The 24823-nt window shown below is 40.6% G+C and overlaps 1 protein-coding gene across 11 annotated transcripts; it reads left to right on the forward strand.

Moving 5' to 3' along the window:
* The first annotated feature begins 484 nt into the window (after positions 1-484).
* LOC128604863 (E3 ubiquitin-protein ligase UBR2-like) lies at positions 485-23284 on the forward strand. 11 transcript variants are annotated; one of them, XR_008385340.1, is made up of 14 exons: positions 13054-13565; positions 13674-13782; positions 13904-14032; positions 16940-16988; positions 17081-17220; positions 18134-18214; positions 18307-18479; positions 18882-19087; positions 19180-19273; positions 22167-22231; positions 22377-22435; positions 22528-22575; positions 22667-22816; positions 22956-23284. XR_008385340.1 is itself a non-coding variant. In XM_053619960.1 (13 exons), exons 4-13 carry the CDS (start codon positions 13408-13410, stop codon positions 19672-19674), a joined length of 1191 nt encoding a protein of 396 aa, XP_053475935.1. In that variant the 5' UTR covers positions 485-675; positions 1764-1920; positions 6745-6913; positions 13402-13407; the 3' UTR covers positions 19675-20863. The 11 variants fall into 11 exon arrangements, 6 of the variants coding, with proteins under 6 accessions (XP_053475935.1, XP_053475938.1, XP_053475934.1 ...); XM_053619960.1 differs by lacking the exons at positions 22167-22231; positions 22377-22435; positions 22528-22575; positions 22667-22816; positions 22956-23284 and adding exons at positions 485-675; positions 1764-1920; positions 6745-6913; positions 19623-20863 and having other exon boundaries at positions 13402-13565; XR_008385339.1 differs by having other exon boundaries at positions 22377-22575.
* The last annotated feature ends 1539 nt before the right edge of the window (positions 23285-24823 follow it).

Here is a 24823-nt window from a genome sequence, read left to right on the forward strand (position 1 = left end):
ACCATCTGGCCGATCGGGACGAAACGTTGTGACTCTGTAGTACTCTGGACTACTACCTTCCCTCAAAGTTTCAGCTCTCTAGGCCTTATGGTTTGGTCTGCACGCTCAGATTTATGGAATAATAATAATAATAATAATAATAATAATAATAATCCTTACAATTACAATACAAATATCATGGTGGACTTTATGGGTCCCGATTAATTTTTGTGCCTGATGGGGAAAAAAAATTACATTCACCTGGATTTTTTTTTTAAACAAAATCACAGATATGACTCAGAACATTTTTTGTTTAATATCTGAACTTTCTGGCTTCATGAACCATACCTCAAATATTTACAAAAGCCAAACGAAAACCAGCACTAACACCTCAACAGAAGAAAACAAGGTTACTACAACAGTTACCACTGTAAAAAATAGTTCTTGACTTTAGTAAGTTCAACTTATTTTATTCAGTTGTTCCAGTTAATAGCTGATTTAGTTGTACTGACTTATTTAAACGAGTTTGCTCAACATTTAATTATTTATATGGAATCACACACGTGTTCAACACAATGTATTCCCTAGCAACCAATTACATTACTGATTACGTCACTTCCGCAAGCCGTTAAGTTTCCTTCATAACGAGGCTGTGCTCTTTTTCATCGGTGGACATCTTGGATGGGTCCAAGTCAGGTCATTCATTTTATTTGATATTACTCTCAATATTAACATGTATTTGATATTAATCTCAATATTAATATGTATTTGATATTACTCTCAATGTCTGTTGTTAAGATTTGTTGATAATTTGCTGGTGGATGAGGTGCATTGTGAACATAGAGGCATTTGTCGGCGGTAAACTGCTTCACAGAAAACATTGCTTTACCAAAAAACACTTTGAGATCATTTTTGTCACGTTTTTGAGGCAACTTATTTTTTTGTAGCGGGTATTGTGTTCTTGTTTGTGTGTGTGAGATTTGTGAATAAAAAAGCTGCCTGAGTCACTTCTCAAGCCGTTAAACTTCTCTCCAGCAAATCCGTGCCTCATTTTAGTCTCTGAGCATCTGATGCTAATCACACCGATTGGTTCAGCTGCAGCAGATTCTTGTGAACAGGTTTGACATGCGGTGCTTAATGTAGGTGTGTGTTTAAAATATAAGTGTATTATAAGTGTACATTCGTGTCCCATTCGTTTAAATGCATCAAAAATATAAATACGTTTTTAAATAATCCTGAAATTCTCGTCGGCGTTGGCTTACTGAGCGATGAAGAGTCGGTTCAACTGATTCAGTTCATTCATTCAAACCATCGAAATGGGATAAGCGGCTTTGGTAATGATTCTTTAAATGAACCGATTCAGAATTCTCTTCTTGAATCGTTTGAGTCGTTCTCACTCGGTCAGGGTTGCACGTGTGGGTTGCTTTTCCTGCACGTGTAATCAGCACGTGTTCACAGACCGTAAATCCCGACCCCATGGTAGACACTCGACAGAAATTTCATACTCAAGTAAGTATTTTATATTTTCTGGGTCTAAACAGAGCAGAAGTATTGCTAATGTGTTGTACAGATTCTATTGGACTGGTGAACTGTGTGGATTTGTATATTTAACCCAGTTTAATATGGCCTGCTTTGTTCAGTCAGAGACAAGTAAATCTGTTCTAATGTTCATTTATTTTCCATAGATAAAACAAATGTTTGCTTACACATGACTACGTACTTTATGCCTTCAGAATGGTGGAGATTTGTCTCTTAACTATTTTAAATTTGGTTCTCTTCAACAGGTTGTGTTTGAGTTGTGCAGGCTTGTGTCACCTGACTTAAAGAAGGCATTGTTTGAAGGGCTTGATCAGCACCTCCCACGGCTCCTGCAGTTGTACAACACCGAGAGGCAGTGAAATACCCGAAATCCAACATGTGATGACCCGCATTGATCAAGAGGTAAGTCTAATGAACTTTAGTTTGTTCTGCTCCAGAAATGAGCCGATATCCAGCAGAACAGCACTGATAGTTGTGTAATAGACGTGCACAGTAGAACTGTCGTGATTAATAAATAATCTTATAAACTCATATACTTGATGACCGTAGACAAAACTCTATACATGTGAAATGTTTTGTTGAAGTTCAGATGAATCTCTGATGTACAGAATCTTCAACAGAGTTCTGCAGAAAGATTTTGAATGCCTGTCATTCACCAGAACAAATTTGCAGTAGAACAGTCTGTCTAAAAGAAAAAATCTAAACACACAATATAAAATTCCTGCAGTGTGAATAAAGCCTTTGTATTGCTTTTAGCAAACATGTCTAGTACTCTCGGTTCAGTGTACACAATTTACCCCATTTAAATGCATTTTGGAAATTGTTCCACATGGCCTTAAAGTGTGAATATTCACTGTATGCCAAATAAGTAATCAAAGAATGGAATTGAATTTTTGTCTTCTCTAATGGACCATTAATCACAATTATAAAAGATGATGCATCAGGTACAAATTCAGAGCCCCCCCCCTGCTTTCCCCCCCCCCACAATGGTTGCATGACTTTTGCTACACCATTTCCACTGTGTGTGTTACAAATCACTTTGAGGTAAAGCACTGCTGCTGCGAAGCCCTATTGGATCTGCTCCGTTTTTTTAAATTATTAATAATATTATTAAATTTGCTCTCTTTCTCTGACTCTCTCTCTCTCTCTCTCTCTCTCTCCCTCTCTCTTTCTTTCTTCCTACCAGTAAAGGTTGTGAGACATCACATTCATGGAATGCAATTCCAAATCTGTAACGTGTAATTTTACGCTATCAGAAGGAGGGACACGTTCAATCTCAGTCTTTAATTAGATTTCTGGCAACGAAGGGGGGTGTGTGTGTGTGTGTGTGTGTGTGTGTGTGTGTGTGTAAAACAATAACATGCATGATGTATATTATGATCAGATCGTATACGTGATTATAAGCAGATTGTACCTCTAATCTTATAAGGGATTAAAAATGGAAACCGAGCTTCGGCACATCAGTAATAATAATAATAATAAGTGGTATGACGTGATCAGTGGATCGATGAGGCTCTCTCTGAGTCACTCAGCATTTTGTCTTCTCTCCACACCGTCATGTGTCTTTCCTTTTCTCCCGTCCGTGGCTCCGAGACGTGCTGACGTTCAGGTCTGGCAGGATGTTCCATGATTGACACCTCCAGGGGAGTCAGGCTGATCAGTACAAAGTGTTTATATGTGCTAAAGGAAAGAGATCTGGTGGAAAGTCAGAGTTATAGAGTTATAATGCTGAGAAAAGTTTGTAAAGAAAAAACAAACAAACAAAATATATATAAAAATATTTTATATATAAATTTTATATATGGTTTTTATAAGGCTTTCATTTCCTTGATTCACCCTCGTATATTAATGCACTTGTTCTAATATGTTATCGTTCCTATAGTAGCTGATAATCAAGGATGGGGTTGTGTGATGCGTTACCATGACCACCTGTTATTGTTATAGGGGCGTGGTGGGTTAGTGGTTATCATGTTGACCTCGCTTCTCTGGGGTTGGGGTCTGGGGTTCGAATCGAGATTTAGTGCTTCAGTGCTGTGGTTCGTGATAAAGCCTAGTTTATGGTTTCTGAGGCCCTCATTGTGGTTGCATTATTATAACGTATTGCACTGGGGAGCTGTTTACCAAACACTTAGTAAACCCTGCTGGACGGGACCCCCCCCCCCCCCCCCATCACTTTCTGTGTGAGGGTGGTTTGAGTGTTCTCAGTCCCGTCTCGGGCTAAGCCATCACAGCTCTATTAAAATGGCAAAGTCTGAACATTAGAACCCAGCTTTTTTTTTTCTTCAAGAACACACTATATGGCCAAAAGTTTGTGGACACCTGACCGTCACACCCGTACAGTATACACTTGTTGAACATCCCATTCCAGATGTATTTGCCCTTTGCTGTTACAATAGAGTCCACTCTTCTGGCCAGTAAAGTTCTTCTGCATCAACCTTAACACACTGTGTCTTCATGGAGCTGGGTTTGTGTACAGGGGCGTTGTGATGCTGGAACCGGTTTGGGTCTATTAGTTGCAGTGAAGGGAAATTGTAACGCTACAGCGTACAGAGACGTTCTATACAGCTGTGTGATTTCAGCTGTGTGGCAACAGTTCAGGGAAGAAGCACACGTGGGTGTTATGGTCAGGTGTCCATATACTTTTGGTTACATGGTGTATCATGTTTATGCTGTAATGAAGATTCAGTGAACTGCAGGCTGGTGACTGATTTCAGCACCAAGGACAGCACCAGCTGAGGCCTGAGTCACTGCGAGAGCCTGAGAGAAACAAGTCACTCTCTATTTCTTTATCTCTTTCTGTCTGACTGACTGTCTTTCCATCTCTCTCTTGATTGATCTGTCTTGATCTCTGTGTATGTGTGTCTCACTGTCGTCTCTATCTCGGTCTCTCACTTTCTGTCTGTCATTCTCTCTCTCTCTCTCTCTCTCTCTCTGGGAGTGCATGCGTGGGGAGGACAGAGCGCGGTTCTGAGACAAAATCTTTTCAAAATGTTTGGTAAACAGAGCAAATGATGTACTGCACACAATCATACACAAAGACCAATCATACTGTATAAAAGACAGATCTATTACAGAGAATCTGCATCTAGTAAGGGACTTGTATGACCATGCGTATGACTACAAGATTGAAATGGGGTTTTTAATCATTAGATCAGGAGAAAGCTTTTGACCGGGTCGAACATGTTTTTCTTTTTAACATCCTAAAGGCTTTTGGTTTTGGTGAAAATTTTATCTCAATGATGAGGCTATTAGACTCTGAAGCTACATTTATGATAAAAGTGGCCGGTAGCTTAAGTACTGCTGTGAAGGCTCAGAGGGGTATCAGGCAGGGCTGCCCCCTGTCGGGCCGACTTTACAGCATAATTATTTAACCCCTGCTATATAAGCTTAGGAAAGAATTAACAGGTCTACAAATCGACACTCTAAACTGTCAACAACCCACCAAATTATCTGCATATGCGGATGATATCACAGTTTTAATTAGAGGTGATGTTAAGGTGGTAAAATACACTCTGGAATGTTATGGAAGAGCTTCATCTGCAAAAGTCAACTGGCATAAGAGTGATGCCGTGTGGTCAAGCTGTTAAAAGTCCATCACTTCCTGGCATCATGGACTCTATCAAATATCAACACATATTAAATGAAAACCTGACTGCCTCTGCCAGAAAGATTAAAATGGGCTGTGGTTGGATCTTCCACCAGGACAACGATCCAAAACATACATCAAAATCAACACACAAACGGTTTACTGACCACAAAATCAACAAATGAATAAAACACCACAGAGTTGTTCTAGGAAAATATATTTACTGATGGGGTGGCATGTTCTTCAGCTCAACGTGGAGTTAACAGCACATCCCAAAGTGTTTTATTCCACTTGCAACACAGCAGCTTGGCAGCACTAACAATTTGTTAAAAAAAATTAATAAAAATCAGCCATAACATTAAAACCACCTGACTAATGTGCAGGTCCTCCTTGTGCCGCTAAAACAGCTCTTACTCATCGAGGCATGGACACCACAAGACCTCTGAAGGTGTGCTGTGGTTTCTGGCACCAAGACCATAGTTCCTTTAAGTCCTGTAAGATGCAAGGTGGGCCTCCGTGGATCAGACTTGTTTGTCCAGAACATCCCACAGATGCTCAGTTGTATTGAGATCTGGGGAATTTGGTGGCAGTCAACTCCTTGAACTCTGTCATGTTCCTCAAACCATTCCTGAACCATTTTTTGTAGTGTGTCAGGGAACATTATTCGGCTGAAGGAGACCACTGCCATTAGGGAATTTTGTTGCCATGAAGAGGTGTACGTGGTCTGCAACAGTATTGGGGAGGTTGTACGTGTCAAAATATATTAACATCCACACAAAAGCCAGGACCCAAGGTTTCCCAGCAGAACATTGCCCAGAACATCACACTGCCTCTGCCAGCTTTTGCTCCCCACTCGCATCAGTGAGCCTTGGGCGCCCTTGACCCTGTCATCAGTTCACCAGTTGTCCTTCCATGGGCCACTTTTGGTAGGTACAAGACCTGCCGTTTTGGCAATGCTCAGACCCAGTTATCTAGACGTCACAGTTTGGCCCTTATCGAAGTTGCTTAGATCCTTACACTTGCCCATTTTTCCCCAACCGTTCGCTTGGTGCCTGATATACCCCACCCCTTCACTGGTGCTGTTGTAATGAGAGAAGTTCTTCACTTCACCTGTCAGTGGTTTTACTGTTCTAGCTGATCGGTGTATAGTTGCATTTAATGTTGTAGAATGAAAACACATTCCTGTTCTCACTTGTGTTGGCATGTTGTAACAGCTGTTCTTCCCTCACCTATTGTGTGCTGTGTTTATTTATTTATTTTTATTTATTTATTTTATTTAAAAAAACAAAACTTTTTTTTATATATATAAAACAAAGCAAAAATGCTGCTTGTCATGTTACCGATAGGGCCACAGAAATGTCCTCTGTGCTGATGTCTTGGCTGTATCTGAAAACTTGTAGCTTTACCCCTGACTTTTACTGTGTTGACACTGGAGATTCCTTTCAGAAATGCTCCATTAATGTCTCCTAACATAAACCCACTAGGACTAAGATGATTTATGCATTGTAGCACCAAACAAAGGTTTCAGTCACTTTTCTGTCTGTAAATTGTCCATCACTGTGTATGGGGCCATAGTCTTGTGTCCTTTATTCATCTCCGTAAATAGTCATCATATTAACCTGTTGACTGGTGTTTATCAGACAGGAGCCTGTGGTTTCCTACTCTGAACGCTGTTCGAGACATGTCGACTTCAGGAGGCCCCACTCCACCCTTCACCACCCTGTCAGTCACCCACCCAGCCAATCACATCACTCCTGTAGAGCTGCACCGACCAGAGAAACACAACGCCATGAACTAGGCCTACTGGAGGTATGTTTTTCCATCAAATAAAGGACATAACTACTGGGTTTTCCAAAAGTCTCCATACATAAGGGACTGTGTGCCAGTACCAGGTCGGTTGTGCCTTCGTCAGTGGACGTGCACTTCTCGGTTGGTCTGCAACACTTGCAGTCTTTTTGAATTTGTTAATAAGTTTGGAAACTGTGTTGTATGTTTGCTGTGTTCGCCATGTTTCCTGTTAGTCCATCGCAACCTTGCCACAGCTTCCTGATCCAGGCATGAGAATGATTTCAATACGTTCTTCTCTTGTCAAAAGCATTCTTAAAGGCTATCTGGGGGGGAAATGAAAGTATGAAAAAAAAAAAAATTTTTTTTGGAAGACATTTAGCTAAAAGTGTTAATTTCCCCCATGTACAGTATCTCACAAGTGAGTACACCCCTCACATTTTTGTAAACATTTGATTATATCTTTTCATGTGACAACACTGAAGAAATGACACTTTGCTACAATGTAAAGTAGTGAGTGTACAGCTTGTGTAACAGTGTCAATTTGCTGTCCCCTCAAAATAACTCAACACACAGCCATTAATGTCTAAACCGCTGGCAACAAAAGTGAGTACACCTCTAAGTGAAAATGTACAAATTGGGCCCAAAGTGTCAATATTTTGTGTGGCCACCATTATTTTCCAGCCCTGCCTTAACCCTCTTGGGCATGGAGTTCACCAGAGCTTCACAGGTTCCACTGGAGTCCTCTTCCACTCCTCCATGACCACATCACGGAGCTGGTGGATGTTAGAGACCTTGTGCTCCTCCACCTTCCGTTTGAGGATGCACCACAGATGCTCAATAGGGTTTAGGTCTGGAGACATGCTTCGGCAGTCCATCACCTTCACCCTCAGCTTCTTTAGTAAGGCAGTGGTCGTCTTGGAGGTGTGTTTGGGGTCGTTATCATGCTGGAATACTGCATACGAATCATGCTCTGCTTCAGTATGTCACAGTACATGTTGGCATTCATGGTTCCCTCAATGAATTGATGTATGAGTGCTGCCAGCATTGCTGCAGAGGCTGAAGGGGTGGGGGGTCAGCCTGTCAGTGCTCAGACCATACGTCACACACTGAATCAAATTGGTCTGCATGGCTGTCATTTAAGTTTTCTCATGCCACAATATAACACACAAGTAGACATGAGAACTTGAGCTGGTCAATTATGACAGACTTTAGGAACATAGTGTGAGCCATGACATTAATTTATCTTCTGATAAACTAAATGTAATATTTTCAGTTCATTTTACAGACTGTATGCAAAAAACAACTGTGAACCTGTTTGAAGTCTGCTCCTCTTAAATATATTTAAAGCTGCACTATTAGACATTTCCACTGTCATGGTTCTGGGCTGGAGTCAGTTCTCGAACCGCTCTGTGTGTATTGTGTAGATATCTGAATAATCTCATATAGGATGTGATTGGGTGAGTTCATTTACCCGTCAGATGCAAAGTGCTTTAGTTTAATGGTGTTCATTACTGATGCTCCGATCAGGATTTTTACAGCTGAAATCGGTCCAGATACCAATCTATTTTTATTTAAACTTTAATCAGGAAGTCTGTTATAAACAGTTAAATGTAAGCTCTCTGCTCATGGTCACTGTTAACTGAATAAAATAATAGCAATGAGAAATACTGTTGGTTAATTGATAAATATACAGCATAAAATATTTATTTTAAAATATCTTGAACAATAAAGAGTCCTAATTAAGAGTAGACTAACACAAAAATGATCCATATTAGGAAAAAGGCTAATAGCTTTCTAAGGAAATAGTGATCTAAGGTTAGGGTCAAATTGATATTAAATGCAACCCATAGTAATTAAACATTATTTAATTTCTCATTTTATTTATATTTTATGAAGGTATTATAATATCTATTTTTTATATATATATATATATATATATTAAATGATTTATTTTAACTAAGCACATTTTCTGTCTTTACATTTTAGTAGTTTTATTTTTATCAGTTTTAGATCGTTTCCCCAGTACAGTGTCCATGTCTGCTGATAATATTGTGTTTTGGGGGGATAAATCAAAACATGGAAACTGATGTTGACTTTTCTAGAGTTAGTGAAGGAGAGCTGCAGTGTACTGTATGTTTACAGACTGAACTGTTGCTACTCTTGATTGTTATTGGTGAGGAATTATTTAATAAAGAAGTCTGAATTAAACCCACCTTGTAACGTTATTATTAATTTACTCCGCCCGAAGCCGCTGTGTCTACACGAGCAGGTGAAAGTTCAGGTCATTTTGCGGGATCAATAAAAGATGGCGGTTGTGAGATCGGAGAGTTGAGAGAAGCAGATGATGTAGAGTTACTCACTTCATCATAATGGCTTCTTTGCAGTATTTCCACACTTGTACAGTGGACTGAGGAGATGAAAAGCAGTGTGAAAGTAACTGTTGCGCGGTGTAGATGTATTTTGGACTTCCTGTAGTTTTAATTCCGATTGTATTATACAACTCCGAACAGGTCACTTGCACCGGTGTGAATAAATATTTATTCACAGTCGCACAAAGTACTTTTCAGTCACAATGCGAGTGAAATGGTTGCACCGTAGAGCCCCGAGTTTATCTGCACAGTTTGTTTCCCACTCAGCGTGATTAGGTTTAATGTCCCCGACAACCTCTGAAGTGCTATTTAGCATCGTGCTAATTTCATGATTTCCCCTCGCTCTGGAGCTCGAAGTGAAGCTAGCAACTCGAGGGCTGAAATGCTAATTCCGTTTCGGGGTTTTGGCACTACAAAATGACGTCATCCCTGCGCCACTCTGTGGTGATTGGCTGTAGTGTAGGAGCCGCTTGATTTGATCTGCAGTGGAGTTTTCTGTGAGCGGAGGACGGAATTTAAATGTCAATATCGCAGTCGATCATGTTCATTTAATCGTGGGCAGTCAAAATCGTAATCGCGATCGATATTCCATTAATTGTGCAGCCCTAATCTGCACTAAAGAAGTTTTGGGAGCAAGCAGTTCACATTTTCAACTATGAAGTCTGCAGGACAGACAAGTGCTACAGTGCATTTACAATAGCTCTCAGTATAGCTCCATTCAAATATTCAGCAACAATGGACACATCAGCCACCTTGGATTTGCAGATTGAGCTAATTTTAAACCAGACACTAGAGAGAGACATTAGCTGAGAGACATGAGGTCATTTCCAGTAAGGGAACATAGTGAGTATCGATGCTCCCTGGTTTTTGTGGTGCGTTGTGGGATTTTTTAGGGAGCAAACGTTCCAGTGCACTGGAAGGATTTTGCAGTTGAGACAACACTTAAAATGGCTGACTCCCTGGTCTCTTGAACCCATACCCTAAACTCAACAGGAAGTCAGCATTTTGATTTTTCTCTTCATTTTTTCCTCCGTTTTTTGCCATTTCCAGGCCTCGTACTTTAACGTACTCCTCCTGGAGCTTTCATCAGATCGGCATCACGTTCGGTCAGTCTCATCTACAGGCATTGACGATGCTAAATTGCGAAGCTTTTGAATTTTTACTGCTCGCCGTGGGCGTGGCGCTCTCACAAATTTAGAAGTTTCACCATGAAAAAGGAAGTTGTTATAACTCAAACATAGAATGTCCAATCTAGGGATGTCACGATACCAAAAATCTGGTAGTCGATACCAGCAAAAATACACGATACTCGATACCCCTTTGTGTATAAATAAATAATACTTTTAACTCCTTTATTTAAACACTTGAGCATTATAAAAAACAACAGTCACATAATATAAAAAAGCAATTACAAAATAGATATATAATAAATATGTAGGCATAAAATGTTTTTTCTTTGAGATGTTCTGAAATGAGGTCTGGTTTCGGTGTATAGTTTGGGGATCTCTGTATACATGAAGTAATTTTTGCCTGGTATCTGGGGTTGAACCGCTGAAACAGAGGGAGGGGGGGAGGGGGAGAGGGAGAGGGAGGGAGGAGCAATCACATTTTAGCCCAGAACCTTTAGCTTGCCTTTGCCAGGAGGTTCAGACTTGGCTTTCAACAAGATAAAGAGCCAAGCATACTTCCAAATGAACACCAAAATGCTTCAAGAAACTCAAAATCAGTGTTTTACAGTGAGCTTAAAATGTCCTCCATGGTGGCATGGACCAGGACCCCTCGGTCTGCAGCATTACAGGAAGATTTCAGGTTAGACATTATGGGAAGAGTCTCGGTGCTGTTATCGTCTCTGGGGCAGACATCAGTTAACATTGTGACCCCTTCCCTGGAGAGAACAGCATTACAATTCTGAAAACAGTTTTTGTAAATAATAATTCACTACTTAAAGCATGTACCCGAGCTCCTGCTACGCAGTAACTAAAACTGTCTGCAACTCACGTGTTACTTCATTCTTTAGTTCCTTCTCTTAAGTGTAGAGCCTCTGTCAGTTTGTTTGTTAGTGTCTCTCATAAGAACTTCCCCAGAGTAGGACAACTGGCAAAACATTACTTGTGTATTCAAGCCACAAGCTCCCCCACTGAGAGGGTTTTTAGTACAGGTGGCAACATTGTCACATGTAAAAGGGCATCTTTGAAGCCAGATAATGTAGACCAGCTTGTATTTCTTGCTAGAAACCTCTAGAGCCTGTCATAGGGTGTCATCAACCCCCAACAATGTCCCTGCCCCAGCAACATGTGTTCTTGTTATTGCTCACACTTTTTCTGTTTTCTTCAGCAACTCTGAGCATTTTTCATATTTTTTTATCCTGGCTGAAGCACTTTTATTTCAATCTATAAGAATAAAATAGTAATAAGTTAAAGATATTAATATTGACAAAGGTGAGAGTTTTGTTTATTTGACAGTGATTTCACATTTCTTGCTTGTATGAAGGTTAAATTCAAAATCATTTTTTTAATTTCTAAATTATTATATAGTTTTATAGGAGGAGGTTTCCTAGACTTGGCGTTCATTTTACAGAAGTTTGAAGGTACAGACATCTGTTGTGGGCGTCCTTGGCAGTTTTTCTGAGGATTTATATTGTTCTTATCGATATCGGAGTTATATCGTATCGACCGAAATTAAGCAATATATCGTGATATACATTTTGGCCATATCGTCCAGCCCTACATGAAGGATGACCATGACAGGGAGTTCTCCATTACCTGTCAGTGCAAATTTTCACCGTGCCTTCGTGTCCTGACCTGTTTCTGATTGAGAAAGTGTGCTGCATTATGAAGCGCAAAAGAGTGCAACCAAGGCACTGTATAGTTGCGCAGCTGAAGAAATCTATAACGGATGAATGGTAGAAAATCCCGCTTGTTAATAAAAGAAATGGTGATGTTACACAGTGTTAAACAACTTTTTAGGAGTTTGTTGCAGTCATCAGATTTGAAATGAGTGTGAATTCAATTTATTTTTTAAATATTCAAAGTACAACATCAAATAATGTGTTTTCAATATAGTACAGGGTGAATTGAATTTTCAAATGTCTCTTTGGTTTTGGGGTTTGTTTGTTTGTTTTGTTTTTTTTGCATTTTCCATATTGTCCCAGCCTTTTTGGAATTGGGGTTATAGATAAAGAGAACCCGATTAAACTAATGAGACAAAAATATAATACTTCATCATTTATATATTGAGGGAAGTGAACCAATATTACGTATCTGTAGTGGCAAAAGTATGTGAACCCTTGCTTTCAGGATATGGGGTGACCCCCTTGTGCAGCAATAACTGCAGCTAAACAGTTCCGGTAACTGTTGATCAGTCCTGCACATCGGCTTGGAGGAATTTTAGCTTCAACTCTGGGATGTTGGTGGGTTTCCTCACATGAACTGCTTCCTTCAGGTCCTTCCACAACATTTCTAGTGGATTAAGGTCAGGACTTTGACTTGAACATTCCAAAACATTCACTTAATTCATTCTACCAAAAATGGTTAAAGAAGAAAAGTGTGTTTAAGGTTGTTTTTTTGCTGCATGACCCACTTTCTCTTGAGATTCAGGCAAATTAACTGCTAATCTTCAAGGTTCTTACTCTAAGGTTAGAAGTACAATATTTGTGCCACTCACAGATTTGTAATATTGCATCATTTTCCTCAATAAATAATTGACCAAGTATAATATTTCAGTCTGGTTTGTTTAATTGGGTTCTTGCCTACTTTTAGGACTTGTGTGGAAAATCTGATGTGTTAGGTCTCATTTATGCAGAAATATAGAAAACTTTCACATTTCAAGCTCCACTGTATCTGGTGTGCAGTGGCTTTGGTATCATGTACGTGTTGGGAGAAACAGTCTTCTTAGATTCACTCAATTCTGAATGTTCACACTTTAACTGTTCTTTCCCCCCCAGTTGTATAGTGAATATACAGCTTAATAGAATGATTAAAGATCTAGCAGCAAGGTCATTTTCCCTATTTGGGGAAAACATTTATTATTAAAGTAGGGTTGAACGAAGTGCACTTCATTTGACTATTTATTGGAATTGTAACAAAATGTTAACTTTATCACTATTAGATGTACCGATTTGTGGTCTTATCCTCATTACAGGCACGGATGCTGATCACAGAGGAGAGCCTGATGACCACGATCGTCCGCACACTCCATGATCACCTGAGACATCCAGACCAGCAGGGACGATTTCAGTTTGAACTCTACAGTGCACAAAAGGTCTTTAAATTCCGCAGGGTCCAGAGTCTTATAGAAGACCTCAAGTACGGCTGGAAAAAAGCAGAATGTGTTACACTGTCTGTCAGAGAATATCATTATTAATGATAATTAATAGCTAATCATTCTCATTAAACTTTTTTTTTTAAACTCAGATATGTCCTGATTAGCCGTCCAACAGAGTGGACCGACAAGCTCAGGGAGAAGTTTCTGGAAGGACTTGATGCTTTCTTGGAGCTGCTCAAGTGCATGCAGTGTGTTTACGTGTGTTTGTATAAGCCATGTTAACTTGCAGTTATAGATGTAATAATCATGTGGGGTGAAATATAGCCATGTTGTTTAATATCAGTAGTATAATGTGTGTTGGGGTTTGTGATTTCTGCAGGGTATGGACCCAGTAGTACGCGACGTGGACCAAGACATAGAGATGGAACCATTGTGGGTGACAGCCTTCACATTGCAGATGAAGCTCACACACATTATCTCAGTGATGCAAGAGTGGTGTGCCAGTGATGTGAGTACTAACACACTCACCAGTACTAGTATATTACAATATGTGAACACTCTACAGGAGTTCTGGTAGTGCGACCATAGCAGCAAATGCACATATTATTCCTGCACAAACTAAAACCAACAAGATCTGTCTGAAGATCACAGGACTTTTGTCTTTGTCATGTCTTTGAGGTGTATGGAAATGATTGGCTCTGAGTAGGGATTTCTTGAAGGTCAAAGTTCTACATGTGGTTGTAAATTTAAATCTATATATGGAAGCCTTCAAATAAGAAGGAAGTATTCGACGTGCAGGAAGTGGACAAAATAACTAACAGTACATGAAAAAGCATCTTGACAAGCACAGCTATTGTGTATGGGTGAATCGTTGTGCCAGCTAACAGCATGCAGCCACTATAAAAATGGTCTGAAAATGATCCCTTAATGAGTTTTCAGAATTAACAGGCAACTGACAGAGCTCCAGTTCGGCTAAATAGTGGGTGTTGTAATTGCAGGTGCATCAGTCCCCAAAATTGGCTTGATGCGTTAGTCGGTGTTCCCGGTGTTACATGGTGTTCGGCCACACAGCGATTACATCACTTGCCCGCTGCGGCATTGCCCCTACTGTCATTTTGCGTTTTTCTAGTAATAAAAATCATTTAGTTCAGTTAGGACGCTGCAATTAAAAACTGAGCGCGTTTGCTCGATTCATCATGAGCCGAAGGGTCAGAGTCGCAGCACGGATCAGATTTCATTCATCACTTGACGAGATTGAGGCGAGCTCACTGATGACGGGATGGCGAAAGATTTAGGTTCAGGAGTTCTAGGTTTAATATAAGCGAGACCTGAAAGGGAGCTGCAAATGGCCTCAGTGCTTTTGGTGTTCACAGTACAGTTGGACTCGAAAGTGGACCCAGTTCTGTTTCTGGAAATTTTAGTGTTGATGAGATCTCTGATCACTTGGTGTTCACACTAACTCTTTTCCCATAGTTTAATAGTGACGATGCCATTCAAGATGGTTGCTTTACACGATACAGTCATTTGGCTGAAATGCTATGATAATTGCTATTACCACAGTGGCTCTGTTAGCTTATGTCATGTTGCTAACGAAAATGCTGACATTATTGTAGGACCACATGATCCCAAAGTAAAACATCTGAGTTGTTTTTCTGTTAGGTAACGGAAAACTGTAGCTATACATGTACAGCAACTCTCAGGTTCTTTATCTACTGTATGGAGCAAATGTGAAGCAGACCGAGACTACTTTGTTTTCACAATGCACAAATCAATCAAAACCACAGAAGGTGGCCTGAGTACGGTTCATTTGTGGGTCCTTTTGGGGGGGTCTGAGATCACTTGAATGTTCACATATATACACCTTATATAGGCCCGAGACCGCTTTGAGTGCTCAAATGAACTAGGTGTGTAAACGCCGTTAAGGTTTCAAAATCAAGGAAAAGTATATCAAACATAGACAAAAGGGTTCAGCAAAGAGGAACAGTGGTCGCAAGTCAAAGCTACTGACGAAGCTATTGTCCGTAGCTATGGACGAACATAGTAAAGCTATTAAATGAACATGTCCATGAACTAGTCTCAGCAAATCTGTGCATTATGAGCTTTGCAAAACCAGGGCTGCCATTCAGAAACCTTTTGCATCAAATGTCAATGCATGAAGAATCATAACCTGGTGTAAAGAACTCAAAACTTAGACTCATGAGAAATTGGAAATAATTGTTCAAGACCAGAAGATATGTATGCTACAAACACTTCATGATGATAATCCCATGTCACATGATTGTACTACCCTTGTATAAAACTGGTTTGGTGAACACTAACACAGTGGTCTCCTAAATCACCAGGTTTAAACATCATTGACCCTTTTATGGGAGTATCTGGAATGCAGACTCAGTAGATGTCCGTCTCCTTTATCTCTTGAACGGAGGGGTTTTCCTGGTGAAGAATGAAGAACATCCCAACACAATGCACTCAGGACTTGCTTGACGGCATTCCAAGAATTTTTCAAGCTGTTCTGTAGTCAAAGGGCTGCATGTAATCCTTATTAGGTCCTTAAATATTGTACCGATTAATATCGTTACAAGTTTCTTTTTTTAACGACACCCTGTATGTGTGCATGTATGCTGTAGCCTGAAGTGATTTCTGACAAGATTTCTAGGTCATATGTAAATATTTATTATATTTATTGCTGGCTGCCTCACCTACGCTAACCTGAATTTCTGAGAGGATATAACGGCAATTTATAATAGCTGCCTTGAGCTAACAGAACAGGAGATCTGAATGCAGTCATAAAACTACTTTTCAGTGGCCAGGTACCTACTCCAACATCTGATGTGTGCATGACCTTGAGTTTATCAATCAAAGACGCACCCTGCAATTTGCCTTTTGCATAAGGACTGTCCATGCTGAGCCTGTTATGTGCTATATATTTGCAGGAGTGGGTGCTAATTGAAGCCTGTAAGAAGTGCCTAACAGTTCTGACTCACTGCCACAGCGGTTTTACTGATGGAGAACAACCCATCACTCTTAGTATGTGTGGACACTCAGTGGACACCATCCGCTGCTGTGTCTCACAACAGAAAGTCTCCTGCTACGCAGTAACTAAAACTGTCTGCAACTCGCGTGTTACTTCATTCTTTAGTTCCTTCTCTTAAGTGTAGAGCCTCTGTCAGATTGTGTGATTGATAAAGAAAAGCACATAAATGACAAAATACCAGTTTGAGTGCCTAGTGGTCTAATCAGGAAATGCTCTTTGGAAGCTCAATATATGCACTTATCCATTTGCATTTTGATTTGGCTGTTAGTGCTGAGGATGTCCTTAAGGTGATGTGCTGCTTTTGGCAGATTTAGTAATTCTCTTTAGTCACATGAGCACTAATGGTTTTTCTAAATTTTTATGTTGATATGTTGGATACAGGCAGAGGAAGCTCAGCGAAAGCTTAAGAGACAGAATGGAGAGGACCCAGGTAAGCTATTTCTTCAGTGATTGTAGTCATATCTGAAAATGATTGGTCAGTTGAATGCAGATTGCTGAAGTGTGAGTGTCTGTGTGTCGTAGCCCTGCCTCCATTCTGCCCACTGTTTGCCAGCTTGGTAAACATTCTGCAGTGTGACGTGCTGCTTGGCATGCTGGGAGCTGTGCTGCAGTGGGCTATGGAGCTCAGTGGAGGACACTGGTCTGAGTCCATGCTGCAGAGGGTAAATGTTTGGATGTTTTGTTAAAATGACATGATAGTGTCGTAAATTCAACAAAATGAAGCCCCCGGCAACACTCCAAGCATCCTGGCTCTGTTAGAGACCTTGCAGTGCGCGCCTCACTTGGAAGTGCACAAAGACATGATTCGCTGGATCCTTAAAGTAAAATTACATCTTGATTATGTTTGCAATGTGCCTTACTCTCTCTATGCGTGCACCTAATATGTCCACCAGGTGGCAGCCTAGCATGTTTTGCAATTCGCTCACTGAAGGTAGGCGCAACATACAAAAGATGACCTTTTTTACCATGAAGTTTAAAGCAGTGCTGCATCATCAAGACCTGTTTGAAATCCAAGCAGTGCAACACTGCTCAAGGTGGCGTGGCCGGTAGGCAAAGCAGCACCTCTCACCACGGTGAAGCACAAATGCTTCACTGTCACAAAGCGGTTTTGCTGCTGATCATCTGTAGGTGGCCCTAGGGGTGTTTTGATGTGGCTTATTGTGCGTGTTACTTAAAAGCTGTATGTCAACATGAATATTTAAATGACATGTAAGGATTGCTTACTACACAAACTGAATTTCCATGCACTGTGATGTATGCATTTTATTTTCCATATAGTGAAAACTGTCAGGACACCTGCACCAGGCAGAACATGTACATATAAAGGCCATGGTGTAGGCCAAGGCTAATGATGTATTGTAGTATGTACTTTGAAGAGAAACAGGCAAATTAAATGTTAGTAAAATTGTAATGCATCTTCAGTATTTAATGGTATGGTGTGTGTATATACTTTTTAGTGCACAAATGTGTTCTATTGAACATCTGCTTAGTTTTGCAAGACTTTGTGTGTGCATGTAGTTCTAACTAGTTTCTTGTAAAAGTATTTTCCTAAATTATGTATCTTTTTCTACACAGATGATGGTTAGCATTAAAACGATGCGTGAGGGCACAGCTGCTGCACCTCCCTGTGAAGGAACAGGGCACTGTCACAAGGAGGTCAGACTTTGAGCAACTTTCTATTCCACGGACATATTAACCATTACCCTTTAAAGTGTTGAAGAGCTTAAATCTACGTGTGTGTGTTGCAGACTGTGTGGGACAAAGACAAAGCAGAGAGAAAAAGGAAAGCTGAACTGTGCTGGAAAAAGACCATGGCTCAAACATTAGAGAGCCAGAGTCATTTTATCAATAAGTACATAGATCTGCTCACGCAGGATTCAGAGGATCTGGACGCCTCAGCCTCTACATCAGCAGAGCATAGGTACCTAAGCATGCTCGTAGTGGCGCAGCGTTCTTAATAAGTCAACTTGTATTGTATTCTCAATATCCAGTCAGTACATTTATGTCAGTAAATGCATGCATCAACAGCTCCTTGACTTTGCTGAGCAGTTGTCTGTTCTAAAAGTTCTTGCATATAATGGTGGTCTTCACATAACATAAGTAAATTCCCATCCTTAAACTCTATCTTGCATATTCATTTAGAGCATTTTCTGTTGGGGTAAATGAGTAGAGAGGATCCTAGGCCATTTTTAGCAATTTCTTGGTGATTAAAAAAAGATGAACCCATTTATTCAACATTGATTATTTTAACAAATTCAGAGGTACCTTAACATAAAATGAAGGTTATAGTGTACTTGTAACCATCCGTCTCTGCTTGGTACAGCCCCAGTTCATGTGACAGTGCTCTGGTGTGTGTGGGACCTCGTCGTTGGCGTGCCAGAGGAGGAGAGAGGAGGCAGATGGAGATGTGTATCCTGTGTCACGAAGCGCAGGAGATCCTACCTGATGGCACCGCCATGGTGCTCGCTGCCTTTGTCCAACGCTCTACGGTCATGTCCAAGAACCGCAAAAGACCCCCTCACAATCCAGGTAAGGTTATGGTTTACAGTGTGCAAGTCAAGTAATTGGATAGGTTTGAGTAGCCAGTGTGCTTATTTCTGGAGGATACATGTGCGTTACAGAGAGCTATGATCCCCTCTTCATGCACCCTGACCTGTCCTTTGGTACCCATACCGGCAGCTGTGGCCACATCATGCACTCTCACTGCTGGCAGAGGTGAGGAGTTGGGCAAAATGTTACTTCTAGACAGCCTTCTACTTAATCCCAAATAAAAAGTTTTGCTGCTTTCAAATGTTTGTGGATATAGGCAATAGAATCAGCAGCTAACAGTAAATAGTTTGTCTAGAAAATAATGTGACCTCTATTTATATGAGCAATCACAATAAATTAGCTAGTATTAATCAATCAGTCTGGATGTTTTGTGACTGAAAAGTCAAAAACCCAATCTGTGATGTACAGGAAAGTCTTCATGGATGTGTGGTGATCGATAAGATGTAGATAGAAATTGGATGTGTTTGGCTTAAATATGCGATCTGCAGATTATTTTTTTTTTGTCCCAATACAGTGAGCTGATCATCGACACAAAGCATGAAACGAAGCTTGCTATGTGCACTTGACTATTTTTCACTGTCTTGGATCAAGCCAGTGTTACTTTCATAGTCTGTAAACTTATTGCGCCTCATGGGGAAGCAAAGAACGTTAACCTGATCTGACCTTAGGAGTAAGTGCAGTGAGTATCAAAAGCTAAAGAAATCAGGTGATGGAACTTGTTACGCTTGGTAATCTTGTTTTTTATGTGGACACGCAAACTTTTTCTGCCCAATGTTCCCACATTCGAAGGACCTTGTTCATTCTTGTTCATTCTCGATGCCGCCACAATGTTTTTGCATCTAATAAACTCCCCTACCGCCATTAACACCTGCTCCACCGAGACCTCAGAGCTCACCTCACACCGCACCCCGTGATGGAGTGAGAGAGGCCGGGCTCCACCGCTCAGGTGAGCCGCCATCCCTACACTCCGCCACGAGATCAACAGCTCCCCGCAGCAAAAAAGAAAACAACTAATAACACCGCTTGCTTGCTAATACTAAACCAAAAGCAGTCAAAACGTTCCATAAGTAGGTATGCTCAACCCTGTCGCAAGCCTTTTCCTGGTCAATTAAAACCAAACCACATTCCAAATTAAAAATCCTTCCGACCTCTACAACATCCCTAATGAACGAAACGTTATCATGAATAAATCTACCCGGCACACAGTAGGTCTGGTCCGGATGGATCACCTCTTCCATGACTATACTAAGTCGGTTTGCCAATACCTTAGAGAGCAGTCGGTATTCCACACAGAGAACTGAAACAGGTCTCCATGATTTTATGTCGTGTAGATCTCCTTTTTTGGGCAACAGAGTCAATACTGCTCTGCGACAACTGAGTGGCAGCCGCCCCGTGACTAAACTGTCACCCAGTACCTCCAGTAGGTCTGCACCCATTTCAGGCCAAAAAGACTTATAAAAGTCAGCCGGTAGACCATCGATCCCTGGTGCCTTGCCACTCTCCATACCCTGGAGGGCTCGTAGCAGTTCCTCTAGGGTCAACGCCCCTCCGAGGTCTGCATGTGTTTCCTCTGACACCTGAGGGAGATCCTTCAAGAAGACGTTATCATGGGCCTGTTCATCGGAGATTTCACACTTGTGCAGTTCCTTGTAGAAACCGACTGCTCTCTTTCGAATTTCTCTATGGTCCCCTAAAAGTGTCCCTTCATCAGAAAACAGGCCATGTATCATCTTATTCTGACCATTCTTTTTTTCCAAATTAAAAAAGAATTTCGACGGTGCATCCATACACTCCACATTCTGAAACTGTGACCTGACCAGAGCTCCTTGTGCAGTAACGTCTAGCAATTTGGTCAATAAACTCTTTTTTATTCTTAAATTTTCTATGCATACCTGCCGTCCTGTGTTTTTCATGAACTCTTGAAGCGCCATTATTTCGTCCTCCAAGGAGTTCATGCGTAGAGTTGTGTCTCTCGTGACATTGGAGGTATACTGTTGACACAGCTGTTTAATTTGCGTTTTGGCAAAATCCCACCACCGCTGCACTGATTTAAAAGAACCCTTTGTGAGTAGTTATATCATACACTTTCTGTCAAACTGTCAATCAAAGTAGTGTGTTTGATAATTTATGACCCTCTGTGCTTCCCTGACTGGCAGGTCTGTAGGGGTGGTGAGGGGGGTAACCCTATGGAGTGTATCAGCTGGTCGATCTGGCTCCTTTGTGTCTGGGGGTGTTGTGGAGAGGTGTGTGTGTGTGGGGGGGATAGCCCCCCTCCCAACAAAAGGTGTTTTTGTTAATGAGTTTGTTTTTTGGTGGGGTGAAATACGTCTGAAAAGAAATAATGTTTTTAATGTGGGGATGTGTTTGTGTTCCTGTGTGGCGTTATTTCGTTTGTGTAAACACGCTGTTAGAAAAGCATGATGTTTGAATGTGTACATATATGAGTAGAATATTTGTTTTGTGAAATAAATGAAAACAATTGTTGATTATGTTTTTAGGGATCCCGGTTTACCTTTGAATAAAAAGTTTAGGAGTTAAAGCGTCTTTTTTTAAAAAAAAGAATCTGTTTAAAATTACATACATTCTAAACACAAAACTTTTAGGAGGTAAAAATGGTTAAAAGAGCTGTTTAAAAAGAATCGCGCATATTACACGACTTCTAAACAAAGATCCTTACGAGGTAAAAATGTTAAAGTGCTGGTTAAAAGAATCGCCGTAATGTCTAAACTAGAAGATAGTTTTTTCCAGAGATGTCTTCCAGTCGCTGTGTTAAGCAGTAATGAAGTTAAACTGAGACACCTCACTCTCGCTAAACCCCGCCCACCATACGTGTTTTCAGACACGCCTCTCTCTCTCTCTCTCTCTCTCTCTCTCTCTCTCTAAACACACCCATACACGTGTTTTCATCGTAGCCAGTACGTTCTGTCAAAATGTCAATCATGGCGGTAGAACTAGAGGGCTAATTTATGGCCTCGTCCTTGTCAGGCCTGCGTTTCTCTAGGAGTGCTTCATTTATGGCCCTTTGTTTCTTCCTGACCAAGAGTTTTTTTATGAGCAGGGGGGTCGTGGTGTGATCCTACAGATTGTTTATGATAATGAGTGTCTGTGGGGGTGTTAATGGCAGTAAGTGTTTTGTTTTATTTTATTATTTATTATTATTATTATTATTATTATTATTATTATTATTACACATAGTTAAGAATGTTTTTATTTATAAACGAATTTATGGGTTTATTGTGGTGGATAAAACGGGTATCTAACGCTACAGGTGATGCTGACATTGTGTCTATCCCAGACATCGTAGACGAAATCAAGTTTCTGAACAAGGTAAGCGGTACGTGCATTGTTATTCTTTATAAGTGTTCGATCCTATGTATGATGTGTATGTGTTTAATGATTTTACTTTATTTTACACAAAGGGGTGAACACAGAAGTCCCGCGAGTCAGGTTGGAAAACCCCGTGCTGGGTAAGATCTGTAATAATGAGATATTTATCTATGTTTAAAAGCGGTTTAAGATGTTTTGTTATGTATTGTGTTCGTTTGTTTACTGTTCAAGGCTTGTCAAATCTTGTAAACAAGATCGCTGCACCCGAGTTCAAAAATAGTGCTGCGGTTTCCACTGAACGCGGTATACCAACGAGCTCTGGAAAGGCCGAGCGTAAAACAGTTGCTCAGGTCCACAGCGCGGGTGTCGCGACGTCTAAACGTAAACGATCAAGATCTCCCCAAGATCTATTTTTTTTTTTTTTTTTTTTTTTTTTTTTTTTTTTTAAAAAAAGAGTGTTTCATTCATAGTGCCGGTATCCTAAGCAATGTTTTTTTTTTTTTTTTTTTTTTTCCAAGAGTCAGCTGTGAATGAACCGCGCGCTATAGACTCTTGTTTGAACTGGAATCAGGAGCTGTTTGATTCGTGGGACGCTTGTGTATTTACCCCGGTTCCTGGATACAGTCTGCCTTCAAACCAAGAAGCATTTGGTCGCGAGGCTACTGTTATAGACAATAACAGAGACTCGGCGGAGGTGATACGAACCGGGTTCAAGGCCATCGAAGATCGTATTGCTGGATTTGAAAAGACTTTTGCCAGCATCACCGAGCGTCTGGACATTATAAAGATGCTGATTCGTCTCTATAATCAAAGTGTTGTGGAAACGTCACAAAACCATACCATCACACATAAACAAATCATAGCAACCCGGAAGCTTCTTGCTGGGGAGATTTGTCGCGTTGATCACAGTCAACACCTGACGACGGAATTGTTAAAACAGCTTGTACAGCTGGTTTAAAACAAGAAACTTGGGTGAGTTGTACAATAAGTATTTTATATCCCTGTGTGTGTGTTTGTGTGTGTGTTTGTGTGTGTGTGTGTTTATTTGCTGGTTCGTATCTGTTTTACTGTGTGTGATTTTATTTATTTATTTATTTATTTATTTATTTATTTATTATTTTTTTTAAATAGTTTTTGTTTCCATTCCAAAAAAATCTGTAAAAATGTCAAAGCGGTGTGGTGAAAACTCGTGTAATCTGGGAGCAGCAATTAAATTTAGAAGATGCGACGACGATGGTCTGTGTACTTTTGAACAGCGTGGCAATACAGAGACGTTACAGGGTTTAATTCGGACAATGGAGGATCTGAATAGACAGCAGTCTACCACCGATACTTTGTTGGACTTGTTAAACAATTTTAGATCAATGGCTGAGGTTCAAACAGAACCACTGCCTAATTCGTTGTTAGACAGCGATTCAAATTCACAGCAGGTGGGGTGGGGGTCAGACAGTCAATCGTTTAATCCTTCGGAGCCAAATTTTGGGTTATCCGAAGCCGCTATTGAGTCTATAGTAAGAGAGGGTGGGTCTGTTGGTGGTTATACGGTGGTACCGAGACGCAGATTTAATGGATTGGAGATACGGCGTCGTATAAACATGCGTGTGATAACCGCTCCAGACCTGGCAGCGTACGCTATATTTCTGCATGATATCATGTCTGAAATAGTGTCGTTTTCCAGACTGCTGGCCAGCGATGGGGGTTTAATCAACATTACCTTGAGAGGCCCTAGTCTACCCTCTGACATTAATGCTGTCTTGTCACCTGACAACGATTACGATTTGCACATATCAACACAACAACTAGAGAACATTATGCAAAGTAATTCTGACGTACGGGCTGATGAATGTCTAGATCTGAACGTGTCTATAGCTCGCGGTAAACACGGTGGTGCTTATCGAAAGATACGTGATTTAGCTCATAACGAGGTGATTGCCAGAAACAGAATGAATCTGTTCTGTCCCAACAACGTATCTAACAATCTGTGTTTTGCGATCTGTCTGTCCCATTTTCTACAACCGCATACGCCATGTAGTGAACTTGAGTTGTTAGCCGCGTCTCTACAGAAAACTGCAGGGTATTCGGTACAACAAAGGATAGGGTTTAATGACACCACACGGTTTGAACGGTTGTTATATGTTAAAATAGTAGTATTCCATAGGACATGTTCTGGTCTGTTGGAACACTTTACGAACAATGACGAGCCTCATAATAAGACCGTGTTCTTGTATCTACACAACGAACATTATTTCTTGATTAAGAACCTAAAAGCATTCATCGGTACACCATACGTGTGCGAATACTGCTATCATGGTTTTACTAGCCGCAGAGACCACGGGTGTAAATACGTTTGCGATGTATGTAATGCACCTGATCGTCATAAATACGTTG

The sequence above is a fragment of the Ictalurus furcatus genome, unplaced genomic scaffold (assembly GCF_023375685.1).
Source record: "Ictalurus furcatus strain D&B unplaced genomic scaffold, Billie_1.0 scf4, whole genome shotgun sequence".
NCBI classification, from domain to species: Eukaryota; Metazoa; Chordata; class Actinopteri; order Siluriformes; family Ictaluridae; genus Ictalurus; species Ictalurus furcatus.

Coding starts and splice junctions, on each gene's coding strand:
- LOC128604863 (XM_053619958.1), top strand. CDS start 13,369: ATGTACCGATTTGTGGTCTTATCCTCATTACAGGCACGGATGCTGATC. Junction 13,566..13,673: donor AGTCTTATAGAAGACCTCAA/GTACGGCTGGAA, acceptor TTTTAAACTCAG/ATATGTCCTGATTAGCCGTC. Junction 14,033..16,939: donor AAGAGTGGTGTGCCAGTGAT/GTGAGTACTAAC, acceptor TGTTGGATACAG/GCAGAGGAAGCTCAGCGAAA.